The 12,250-nt window shown below is 40.7% G+C and overlaps 1 protein-coding gene across 5 annotated transcripts in view; it reads right to left on the bottom strand.

Annotated features, from left to right (window-relative positions):
- Positions 1-12,250, bottom strand: part of RALYL (RALY RNA binding protein like) — a 244,981-nt gene that overhangs the window by 25,022 nt on the left and 207,709 nt on the right. For all 5 annotated transcript variants that reach the window (XM_033155497.1, XM_033155494.1, XM_033155495.1 and 2 more), the window contains one exon: positions 379-426. In XM_033155497.1, the coding sequence (XP_033011388.1) occupies positions 379-426 (48 nt within the window). The remainder of the gene's footprint in view (positions 1-378; positions 427-12,250) is intronic.

Genomic DNA, 12,250 nt, shown 5'->3' with positions numbered 1-12,250 from the left:
ATCTGCCCCATTGGTCCACAGCTCCCTTCCCTTCTCATCCTGCTGGAAATGTCGCCTTTCATGCCAGTTCATGGCCCAGTCCTCTCCCTCCACAGTGACATAAAGGCATCAGAGATGTGCAGAATAGTACCTCCAGTCAAAGCCCTGAGCAGGATTATTCCAGAAACTAAAGCCTGTCATGGTGCACAGAGCACCCCCAAAATGGAGCTATCGTCCTGATACGATGTAATCTGAATATAAACCAGAAATGCAAACAAGCAGTAAAAACAAACTGAGTCCTAAACAAATGCAAAGGTTTTCCGATCTTGTTATGTGAAAATAGGTCAAATAAGGAGCATAATGTATGTAACCAAAGACAATAATAAGAGCTGTACATACCGATTGTAGAAATCATCCCTGTAGTAGTCATAATCAAAGACATAGCCACTATGGAAAAGAACACAAATGAATTCATGTGAGGAGACATGACTGCATTATCTGATAAATAGCATTATGTAACATTCTGAAATTACGATGGTAGTTCAGGTCTGCATCTCTGGAGACTGCTTCATCCCTTTTACTTTTATTGACTATTGTTTGGAAATACTGAAATTTGAGTCTTTGAACTAGTCACAATCTCACTAAAAAAGCAAGGATTCCAAGGTGAAAAGGAAACACTGGTTTGGATAGGATATGATTTTAAAAAACCCAAAAAACACCACAAAAAATTCTGTTGTTATTATCTAATTGCCAATGTGGTGTAGTAGTTAAAGTGCTGGGTTCAGATCCTCGCTCAGCCACGAAGCTCAGTGGGTGACCTTGAGTCAACCACTTTCTTCTTGCCTAATGTACCTTGTAGGATTGCTGTTGAGAATAAAATCACGTACAGCACCCTGAGTTCCTTGCCTTGGAGGAGCAACAGAATGAAAATGAAAATGTAATTAATCATAAGAATGCACAACACGTTCAAAGAAATCCAGGAGACATCCCAATTCTATAAATAAGAATAGCTCAGATGACACTTGGCAAGACTGTTTTGCTATAGTTACAGCAGCACCCTTTGCTTGCTTGATGTGAATCAAGTCTGCCTTATGCTACTGAATTTTATTTTCAGTCTCATTATATCAGGTTATTATCAAATATCAAAGCTAATCTACACATTAAGTAAAATCAAGCGGCAGACTGAGATGATAAAGAAGGGCCAAGGCTCCGTGGTGATCAAGCTCTGCTTTGATCACACTGTGCACTTCCCGCTCCAGGTGGAATGGAAATCCTGAAGAATCTCAGGGATAAGAATTCTGCAAAACTCAAAAGCTATCATTTGACTATCACTGGAAGCATGTAGGGTGATTACAATTTGCACGCACATTACACACTTCCACACATAAATGTGGCCTCCAGATCCCAAGATAGTTCTCTGTCGCTCTATTATTAATGTACAGATGGATCACGACTACCACTTTTTAATGCTTTGGGGAGTAATTGTACAACATGCGCACATATTCAATTTAAAATGGTTCTATGACAATTAAACAGGATACTCGCTTAACTGAGTTCTAATTTTGGCCACTTTATACGTACATAGCACAACAGCTCTGGAGAATAATAACGATAGTAATAATAGTCGTAATTTATAAGGCAACTGAAGAAGGCAAGTGATTAATTTTTGTGGCTTCTCACTAATCCATCTTTCGTTAGTGAGCCATAGGATTAAAATGTTTTCATCCTAGCTAGTCCAGCATCCTTTTTTCCACAGTGCTGGAAGCAGTACCTGAGTGCAACAACACTCTCCCTCTCTTGTTCCTAAACACCTCAGAAGTACACAGCCTCTGGTGCTGGACATCATGACTAGTAGCCATTGATAGTCTTATTGTCCATAAATTTGTCTAATTCCTTTTTAATGCCACCAAAGAAGAAGAAGAAGAAGAGTTTGTATTTGATATCCCGCTTTTCACTACCCAAAGGACTCTCAAAGCGGCGCACATTCTCCTTTCCCTTCCTCCCCCACAACAAACACTCTGTGAGGTGAGTGGGGCTGAGAGACTTCAAAGAAGTGTGACTAGCCCAAGGTCACCCAGCAGCTGCATGTGGAGGAGCGGAGACGCGAACCAGGTCCCCCAGATTAAGGTGGCCATTACTACATAGTGTGCTACTGAACTCCATAGTTTAAATATGTGTTGTGGGAATACTACTGTATTTCTTTTTGTCTCTCCTCAAATCTCCCACCAATCAGCTTCTAGTATTATGTGAGGGGCAAAACTTTCACCTATCCATTCCCCAACCATGCATTATTTTACATACCTTTATCATGTCCCCCCACCCTTACTCATTTTTTTCTAAACTAAAAATGTTGTAACCTGCCTCCATAGGGGAGTTGCTGAGGCCTCCTTATAATTTCATTAATCTGCACATTTTCCAGCTCAACAATATCCTTTTTGAGGTGTGGCGACCAGAACTGTTCATAGTATTCCCAATGAATCCTGAAAACATATCACCCAGAAAGCATGATAATAGACCTAAGCTTTTGTGAAAGGAGATGCAAGACAAATGCCACGAAAATGAGCTATAATTGTAGGCAATCTTGTTTTAGTTTAAGCGACTGAATGTTGAAAGACGTAGGATGGCCCCTTTAAAATGAAAAAGGGGTTTAAAATGAAGGTAAGTGTGGAGACATGGAGGAAGTATTATGACTAAAATATAAGAAGAGCAGAAAAGATAAAAATGGAATAATAATTATGTTTTGCAGCCTAATTACTGTGATAGGGATCCAATGATCTCATTCAGTCACCATGTGAAACGAGAGTTTCATATGAGGCAAATGAGCTGCAGACAGCTTCAAGTTTGCACACTCCTTCTCCTCTGTCCCCCTTTAACAAGGTTGTAAGGACTGGAGCTCTTGCTTCCATTTTTGCTTAGTGTGTAAATGTTACCGGTATGTTTATCTTTTTATCTTTAAGGTGTCAAGAGAATCTGTTGTTTTTTCTCCAGCCTTGGTTATCTTCCTCTAGCAACTCAACTGTCCCCTTATTTCTCTCTTCCCAAACTCTTAGGGAAAATTAGTCACCAAGACAAGTATCATAAGAAGGAGTGTGAGAAGTGGAGTGCTTAACCTATGCAGGTGTGATTTTTGCATTTCTGTATGTTTGCTTTGCTGTTGCTGCTGTTCAGTTTCAAATTAGTTATTTGTATTTTACACATTGTGACCAATTGTGACAGCTTATAGCTTTTAGCAATAAAGATTTCATTCATTCATTCATTCATTCATTCATTCACTCACTCATTCATTCAACCAAGGAGAGATGAAATGAGCATAAACAAGGACTGAAGAAAGTATCTGATCAGTTTGCATCTGGCATGTGCTCTGATGCCTGCAATACCTTGGGAAGAGGAAAGGAATGGTGTTACATGGAAGCATGCAGAAAAATATAGCAAAAACAGCTACGATACTGTTACCAAATACCTGTCTGGAAAAGCCCTTCCATTTAGCTCTTTTTCATATGGGGAGTGTAATGTACTATTCTGTTGCATTCGGAGGCCAGGACAGGAGAACAGAATTTCACCCTTTTGCCAATATGGTAATAAAGCTGACCTCCGTGTGGAAACAGCAGAACTGTTATCTTTTGGAAAGAGCTGCTTTGTTTACTACTAGCACCATCCAACAATTTTGAGAGCAATAAAAGCTGCTTCCTACACTCTTCATTAATGCCTTAATGGGCTTTTTAAAGGAATGCTTTGAGTCTCCTTTTCAATAAATGAAAGTTACCAGGTAATAAACTACAATAATTATCATCTCTAAACTACAGCCTCCCTATTTGTCTCTTATCCTTTAGTCGTTGTGCATAATTAAGCACACACATAAAGGACTCTCTGAGGATCAGAGACACGGAGGCTATTAATTTATTTGCAGATATGCACAGCGTTACTAACATTATAGCTTTGTTACATGATGAAGAGCCGCAATTAGCCCAGATTTTAATATTTAAGTGTTTTATGCTTCTATATTAAGGAGGGACAATCCTTATTCAAGTGCGAAAACATCTATCTGGGGTAAGATGGACTTCACTCACATGGACCATAGAAGGGATTACTGAGCTTCATGCAGGAATTTCAGGGATCTAGCCTAATGAGCTGCCACGTACTATGTACGCTAGGTTTCAGAACCTGTTTCAGGTGCATTTCACAATGTAGGGGATGCCACAGAGAATGCCCTCTCCTGGGCTGCCACCAGTTTCTGAGAGTGGTAGATGAACCAAAAGGGCACTCTATACCAATCTTACCACCCTTCAAGACAGATGGTACTCCCTCTACTCCAATGAGGTAGTAAAGGTAAAAAAGTAGTAATCAGTGAGGCAGAAATCACCCCTAGGACCCATCCTGTCAACTCCCTATAGCTGGTTTTAAGAAGCCAAGATGGGCAAGGATCAAGGAGGCAGATGATCAGCTGCAGTTTTTCAAGCAGCTTGTCCACATCCTTAGGTTGCAATAATCTAAACTGATCCAGTATAGATGGAACAGACACCTCAACGGGAATTGCTATCACTGTGGCGTCTGACTCTATCGGAATCTGAGTGAATTTATCTTTAAAGCGTCTTGCAAAGTTGTTACTGCAGGCCTCTGAGAATGTCAGAGCACCACTCTTTGCCAGCTAACAAAAGCCCATTCACCACTCAGAAAAGCTCTGCTGGATGGCTACTTGCGGATGCAGTGGTGGTCAAGTAAGCTTTTTTCACTGCAGCTATGGCCATGCGGTAGGTACGATGGTGTGGCCTCACGTTTGGCCAGATTTGGACCCAAGTCTTATGCCATTCATTGTATTCAGATGACCTGTTGCAAAGTCATAGACTTTTGAAGATCTCCAGTAATGGATAGCTCAACACCCTTCTAGGGTTCTATTGCCAAACTACTCTTACCCTCAAAATGTTCTTCTAATGTTCAGTTGAAATTTATCTTCTTGTAATTTAAGACCATTAGATCAAGTCCTGTCCTCTAAGGCCTAGGGAATGGGTCTTGGAGACCTTTTGTTCAACTGCGCAATATATCAGAAAGAACACACAAAATTATGGGTGGAGTATATTGTGGAATGCCCACTCCCTCCATATTCCTTGAAATGACCCCATATCTCTGTTGATGGCTTCTATGCTTAGGCCCTGTCATTTCCGTGCCTCAGAGTCTGTGCCACATCCAACGTGTATTTAGGGAAGCACTCTTGTCAAACTGTATAAATGCAGGATTGATTAAATGATTTATTCGTTATGTGCTACATGTTGCTGTAGTGCAGTTTGATATGACACATACAGAAGACTTTCATTGACAGATATAGGAATAAGTGATGAGCTTAAGCCATGAAATGTTGCTGCTGCATTTCATGTATGGCACCTTGATAAATTAAAACTATGGCTGCGGCAGCGGACCTGAAAGAATAATCACTTTTTGAGGACTAAAACAGAATTCCAGAAACAAGCTGTACTCCCATGAGAAATAGTAGCCTGGGGACTACCGAATGGAACGTAGTGGGAAAGCACAGTATGTTAAACAACCATCAATTACAAAATGATGGTGTCAGAGTGTAGAAAAGTGGGAAAGCAAAATTTCTAAAGAGGGGAAGGATATTTCCTTTTTAGTAGTTACCAGTAGTTAAAGCAAGAAACAGACTGCCTTGAACGGTGGTAGAGTTCCCTTTGTGGCACTGGAGACTATATAGCAGCAGATTACAAAAATAAATGTTCTGGTAAGACTGCTGCTTGAGAGAATAAAGTTTATATTCTTCGCATACTAAGTCAATCTGAGTACAAGCTTACATGTGGCTATTATGGAGCCATGAGTTCAGGAGATTAACAGAAACGAAGGTCCAATGCTAATTGACTTGGAGAAGAAGCAGGAAGGAAGTAAAGGCAGAGAGCAAAAACAATCTACAGGAAGTTACTCAAGAAGGAATCAGCAAAGGAAGAACATTTATTTAATATATTTATGTTTATCTCTCGAATTTTCTCCCAAGTTTGGATTGAGGGCAGTTTATAACATTTAAAAACAGCAATTATAAAATGCGGAATAATAAAAACAAACTAGTTAAAAGCAATCATTAAAATACATTGCAACATATTTAGAACCAGCAATTAAAATCTAAATTTGTCCTGACAGCAGCCTAGTGATCAGCATCATCTGCTACTTAGTTTCCAAAGGCCTATTTGAATAGGAAGGTCTTAGCATGCAAGCAGAAAGATAACAAAGAGGGAGCCCATCTAGCCTCTCTTGGGAGGGAATTCCACAAAATGGGAGCAGCCACAGGGAAAGCTCTCTCTTGTGTCACTGCCAGCTGTGCTTCTGATGTTGGTGGGACCAAGAGATGGTGCTCACCTGAGGCCTGGTAGGTTCGCATAGGGAAATATGATATTTCAGGTAGAATAGGTTGCGTTTCTCTCTGTCGCTCATCCAGAGATTCAGATGACTTATTGTAAGTGTTGCTCCTTTAATCCTAACAATTGAGAGGCCACTTTGTAAGAACAATCCCATATACAGTACTTTACGGTAGTGTGATCATCTAGTCTAGAGGTTACTAGACCATGAATGATATATTCACCTCCCCTTCTTTGTAGGTAATAACAAGGCAATCAAAAGTATATGTGATTCTATTATACTTAGGTACACAGTAACTTAAAGCATTTAAGTCTCTACAACTACTCAAGACCATTGCTTTTTTATAGTCTTATTGAATTGAACCATCACAATTTCTCAGAACAGCCTACAGCAACCTACCCCATCTCCCCTGAACTGCATGAAAGACTTGAAAATGTTAACCTCTTCTTCTCACTTGTGATATGCTTGCCCTTTTGACCTCCAATTTTTTTTTCTGTTTTCTCCCTTTAAGAGATCATTATCTTTACTCATCAACAGTGACCTTAGAGGTCTGTTGTGTTTTTCATGAATGCTCTGCACACCAAGACAGGTTTATAGCTTGTGAAGTATAACGTGGGACATGAAACACGTCCTTCACTGAAAACTATGTGCAACCAAAGGATATTCTGAACTCCATCAACTTGGTAATGGCTTTTTTTGTTTTATATAAAGAGTAGATTTTGCAATGAAACAAAGCTTTACACATTACTTACTAAATGGCACCGCTGGAAAGGCAAAGAAGGAAAAATTTAGCCTTAAGGGATGATGAAAGGTGACTTTGCCAGTGCGGTCTGATTCTGCTGAGCTTACATGAAATTCAGGTCTGGTGGCAAGTGCCACAAGGAATATTAACCTTGCATCAGTACTGGTTATCATTAATATATAAATTTTGGATTCTCCTTTTATTTGAGAAAATATAAATGAACAAAATAGCAGAGGAGGCAGTCTTCTGCAGGTCTTTTGGCAATATTTGGGGTTCTCAGAGGTGTGTCTGACTCTGACCTAATCATGGTATACATTTCAACATCAGATCAAGAGTGTGGTGCTGATAACACCAAGGTTGTAGGTTCAATCCCCATATGGGACAGCTGCATAGTCCTGCATTGCAGGGGGATGGACTAGATGATCCTCAGGATCCCTTCCAACTCTACAATTCTATGAACTTCTGTGAAGACACGTCCTTTTGCAAAGACCTTTGGCACTGGAGGATGAGATCAGAATAGCCTTCCCATTGCAGTGCTAATCTGTTTCCAATTGCTGGCGATTTAGTTTAATTCATAGTTTAGTAACGTAGGTGTATTACATATTGTATTCGGCTGTTGGATGAAGGTTCTAAATGCCTATAAATAAATCAAGAATGGAAAGAGATTTCTTGATCCCTTTCTGCCTTACAAGTTCCTTCTAGACACATCCACACCACACATTAAAACACATTATTTCTCCTAAAGAATTCTGGGCACTGTAGTTTATTAAGGGTGCTGGGAATTGCAGCTATGTGATGAGCAAAGTACAGTTCCCAAGATTCTTCCGGGGGAGCTATATTATTTCAATGTATGGTATGGATGTGAAAATGTAGGAAAGGGTGCTGAATAAAAGTAGAGCTCTCTCCTGTATACAGTTTCAGTGGAACCAGTTGAAAGTACCGGTATGTTTTTGATCTAGCTAAGAATCCAATGACATTTCAGAAATGGAAAGCTAGTTTTGGTACTCATTACAGTTCCATCCAGAATTCCTCTGCATTTGACACCACAGTGTGAAGTAGTGGAGACAAGCAACAGATTTGTCATGTTTGCCAGCTGATTGTGCATTTTGCTCTAGGCAAATGTAACTCAGTGTGTGACTGCAGCCAGGGTTTAATAAATAGAAGAATGCAGGAGAAAGCATTTTGCCATTAGGTCCAAGTCTTAACTTCTACCTAGAGAATAAATCTATGGTGATGTTAAATATGTCATTAGAAAGTACTCTGGAGGTTTCTTAAAAAGTTAATAGCAGGCATGGGGGCTCCAGATTCTTATCAGGACTTCAGCTCACAATGAGAAGAGAAAACTATGCAACCACACACCCTGCATGTGTTTATTACTGTTAGACTAAAGCTCTCATAAATGCTAATGGGACAATAGCTCTTTGCGTTGGCTTCAGGCTGTCCTTAAGTGCCTTTTTGCCTGGCTGAACTGCCGCCTTGAATGGTAATACCTCTTGCTTGCATGAAGGATGTAGACAGGCATGTTTGTATGTGTAGAACTTTTGCATGTCGTATGGGAGCCTATTGTACAAATGTAAAGAGTTACATATGTGCGTCCACTCAGTTCTCCCTCTAGCCACACCAGCTTTGGCATAAACCATCCCAGACTCTGTGTTCATCATGTGAGGCCCTTCTTAGTGTGCCTCCTCCATGTGAGGTCCGGAGGGTGGCAACAAGAGAACAGGGCCTTTTCTATAGTGGCTCCCCATTTCAGGAGGTTTGTCCGGCACCTTCATTATATATTTTTAGGTAAAAGGTGAAAACACTCCTTTTCAACAAGTCCTTTGGCTGATTAATAATCTACAGCCTTTTAAATGTGTCTGTGGGAAGGAAGGGGTTATTATTTCATTTTGTTTTAAAACTTGTGTTTTTAATCTTGTATTTTATTCTGTGAACCGCTCTGAGATCTTGTCATGAAGGGTGGTATAACAACAACAAGAACGATGATGATGATGCAGCAGCCCCCAGACGTTTGCTCACAACAGCCATTTGGCTGAAAATGGTTTCTCACCCCTGGGCTGAATCTCTTTGCCCTGTGTGGTAATGGAAACCCCCCCTCCCCACTATCCAACAGAACAACAACCACCCCAACATGCAGCTGTGTGATGCCTAGCATTGATTCATTTAGTGTTACACCTACTTTTTCCCCCTGCACAGAAGAAGACACCAGTGTGGCCATTAATACTTCATCTATACAAGTCATCAGAACTTGACAATCCAGTCGGAACTAAATTAACTCTCAGAGAAGGCAGCAGGAAAAGAGGGGATCTGGAAGGCTGGGACAGCTCTGAATCACTTGTCTGTACTCTCAACACTAATGAAAGCTGCTGCCAAGATAGTGCTTTCAGTTTTCACCTTGCAAGCAGCCGAGAAGAGCTTTTCGCAAACCCTTTCACGGAAATGAACGGGAATCGTTCTGAGACAGGTCTTTTTGCTCATGAAGCCCACAGAAGCTGCTTTGCAATTGCAGGGATCTGCTGAGGCCTTAAGCAATTTCTTACTCAGCCAAAGCACCTGGTAAAAGCAATGATAATCTTTCACTAGTCATGATTACTCTTATAATGGGCCCTTAATGAAATAAGAAGGAACAGGTTGTGTTAATTAAATTGCAAACATGTAATGGAATTTTTATCTCCCACTTGACTTAAAATAGACTTAAAACACCAAATCCTTTTCAGTCCTGTGGTCAGCAGAAGCTGCTAATGTATCATTTACCATCTTGGTCCCCCCCCCACATTTCCAGTGAAGAAACCTGGGTCTGATAGGAGTGGGGGCTCCAAAACCTCTGGTGAACACATTTGGGAAGGCAGGTTTAGAGCAGATGAAACGATACATACACCTAAGCTGTATACTAAGCCAGAATCATCAAAATGTGCACACAATCAGTAAACAGAGCCGATTTCTTTGTATAACGGCATGGCACAGGGATTGGGAAGCCTATGTCCCTCCAGATGTTGTTGGACTCCCCAAATCCCATCAGCCCCTGCTGGAGTGACCAGCTGTATTCCAACATTATGCAGAGGAACACAGGTTCCCAATCCCTGTGCCATGGAAAGGAAGGCATGGATGCGGCTATTGGGCAAAATGTTCCACTATCACTGTTGGCAGCAGTATGCCTCTGATTATCACTTGCTGGGAATCACAGGTGGGGAGAGTGCTGTTGTGCTTGGGTTCTGTTTGCGGGTTTCTCATGAGCATCTGTGTTGGCAACTTCGAAAGCAGGACACTGGAACAGTTGGGACTCTGGCTGGATCTAGTAGTGCTGTTACATTCACAAAATGGAGGCGGGGGAAAATGTTTTGAAATGATGTTTTGGCCACTTTTAAAGTTACATTTTACCACCGCACCTGTATTTTTTATCTGTTAGCTTCCTGTTTCTTTACTCCTACGCATAGTTACTTTGAGATCTTCATCGGAATCCGCTATGATCTATAGATGTGAAAACACTCATTCCATCACTGCTGTTAATTACAGCCTTCTTGTATCTCTAACCAATTTGACTGGCTAAAACCTTTTGCAAGCTAATTCGCAGGATTATTTTTGGTAATCTTGGCTCAGCCTTCTCACTTCAAACCTATTCACCTAAAGTGCTTGTTGCTCAGAGACTGATCCACTAAAGAAAACTACCCTTTGTTTGAAGTATAACTTCTTGCATAGTGCAATATGACTGCAGGTAGCCAGGTCTCTTAAGGAAACCTCCTTCAACGGCTGCCTCCCACTCTTCTTCAAGTGTTGGGGAGATTTCAGAAAAAGCAGGCTCCTGTCCGTACCAATGTAAAAGGTTTCCACTTTAGAACTAACTACAGGGGTGCAGCTGTAGGCAGCTCGGCTGCTTCCAGGGGAAGGAACCTGCCCCCCCCCCGAAATGGAGCTGGCTAGGGCTGGAGTGGGTTTTCACCCTCCTGCCTCTGCAGCCAGTGGGGCCTGGCTTAATAGACTGCAGTATAGTGCAAACATAAGTTTTATATGTACTGGGAAACATATTTTTTTTTGAATGACTCGCTTTATTGCAATATTCGGTCTATTGCAGTGGTCTGGAACCAAACTCACAATATCTCCAAGGTATGCTTGTGCACTTTGGGATATCTGAATCTGCAGGAACTGTGGCGTATTCTAGCCATGGATCGATAAAGCAAACTGGGATCAAACTATGATCTGATATTCTGGTTTGTTAGGTAAGCATAGGTAGAACATGGCACACTTCCTTAAATTTGAATATCACAGAGAAGGAAGTTCAAAATCAAAAGCAGCAGCTGTTTGTGTTTCCCAAACTTGGGTCTCCAGTGGTTGTTGGACTACAATTCCCTTCATTCCTAGCTAGCAGGACCAGTGGTCAGGAATGATGGGAACTGTAGTCCAAAATCAGCTGGAGATCCAAGTTTGGGAAATTCTGCTTCAGAACTTCTTATTACATGTACTTCGGAATAAGAAAGGGGAAGATGGAGCACTTGAGTCAAGGCTTATGTAGCCTCGGCTAGATTCTGCTAGATTTCTAGAAGTCGGTTTTACATCAAGTGAAATATCACAAAAAATTGCAAAAATTAACTGGTAAGGAAATGGTTGTGCAAAAAAGCACAAGCAAAAATATTTCTTTGGATAACACATGCAGGAAAGAGTCAGAAACAGAAAAGGAAAGCAATAATGTAACCAATAAAGGAAGGGGACGTGATCCTATGCTCGGCTGACTTTTTCCATTATGAAGAGTATTCAGGGTATATATTAAGGTCATACAGAGGAAAAACAATTAGTTAGGATGTTCATCCGATCATAAGTTTATGGCTAATAAAAGTTAATGAAATTAGGAAAAAAATACATTTCACTTCCAGTAAATCAGAGAAAACATCAGGCCAGTACGAACATTACTTAGATTGCAGCTAAGTGTACTACTAAATAAACTAGCATAGCTGCTCACTTTGTGATAAGACCTTCAAATTAAGCAAGGCAATACTGTAGTTGGAAATTGAACTATACCAGTTATGTATAACTGAATAGTTTCTGAGAAAAATCTCCAACCAAAGTATGTGTGTATGTATCTGTGTGTAATGCAGTGCTTTTTGTGACCACTCCTCTACCCCCATCCCCCAAAATTTTTAATGAGTGCCACAGTAAAGCAATGATGGTACTAAACCCTAAATC

The sequence above is a fragment of the Lacerta agilis genome, chromosome 7, assembly GCF_009819535.1.
Source record: "Lacerta agilis isolate rLacAgi1 chromosome 7, rLacAgi1.pri, whole genome shotgun sequence".
In the NCBI taxonomy this organism is placed as follows: domain Eukaryota; kingdom Metazoa; phylum Chordata; class Lepidosauria; order Squamata; family Lacertidae; genus Lacerta; species Lacerta agilis.
Note: the sequence above shows the minus strand (reverse complement) of the source record. Positions and strands in the feature narration are given on the sequence as shown.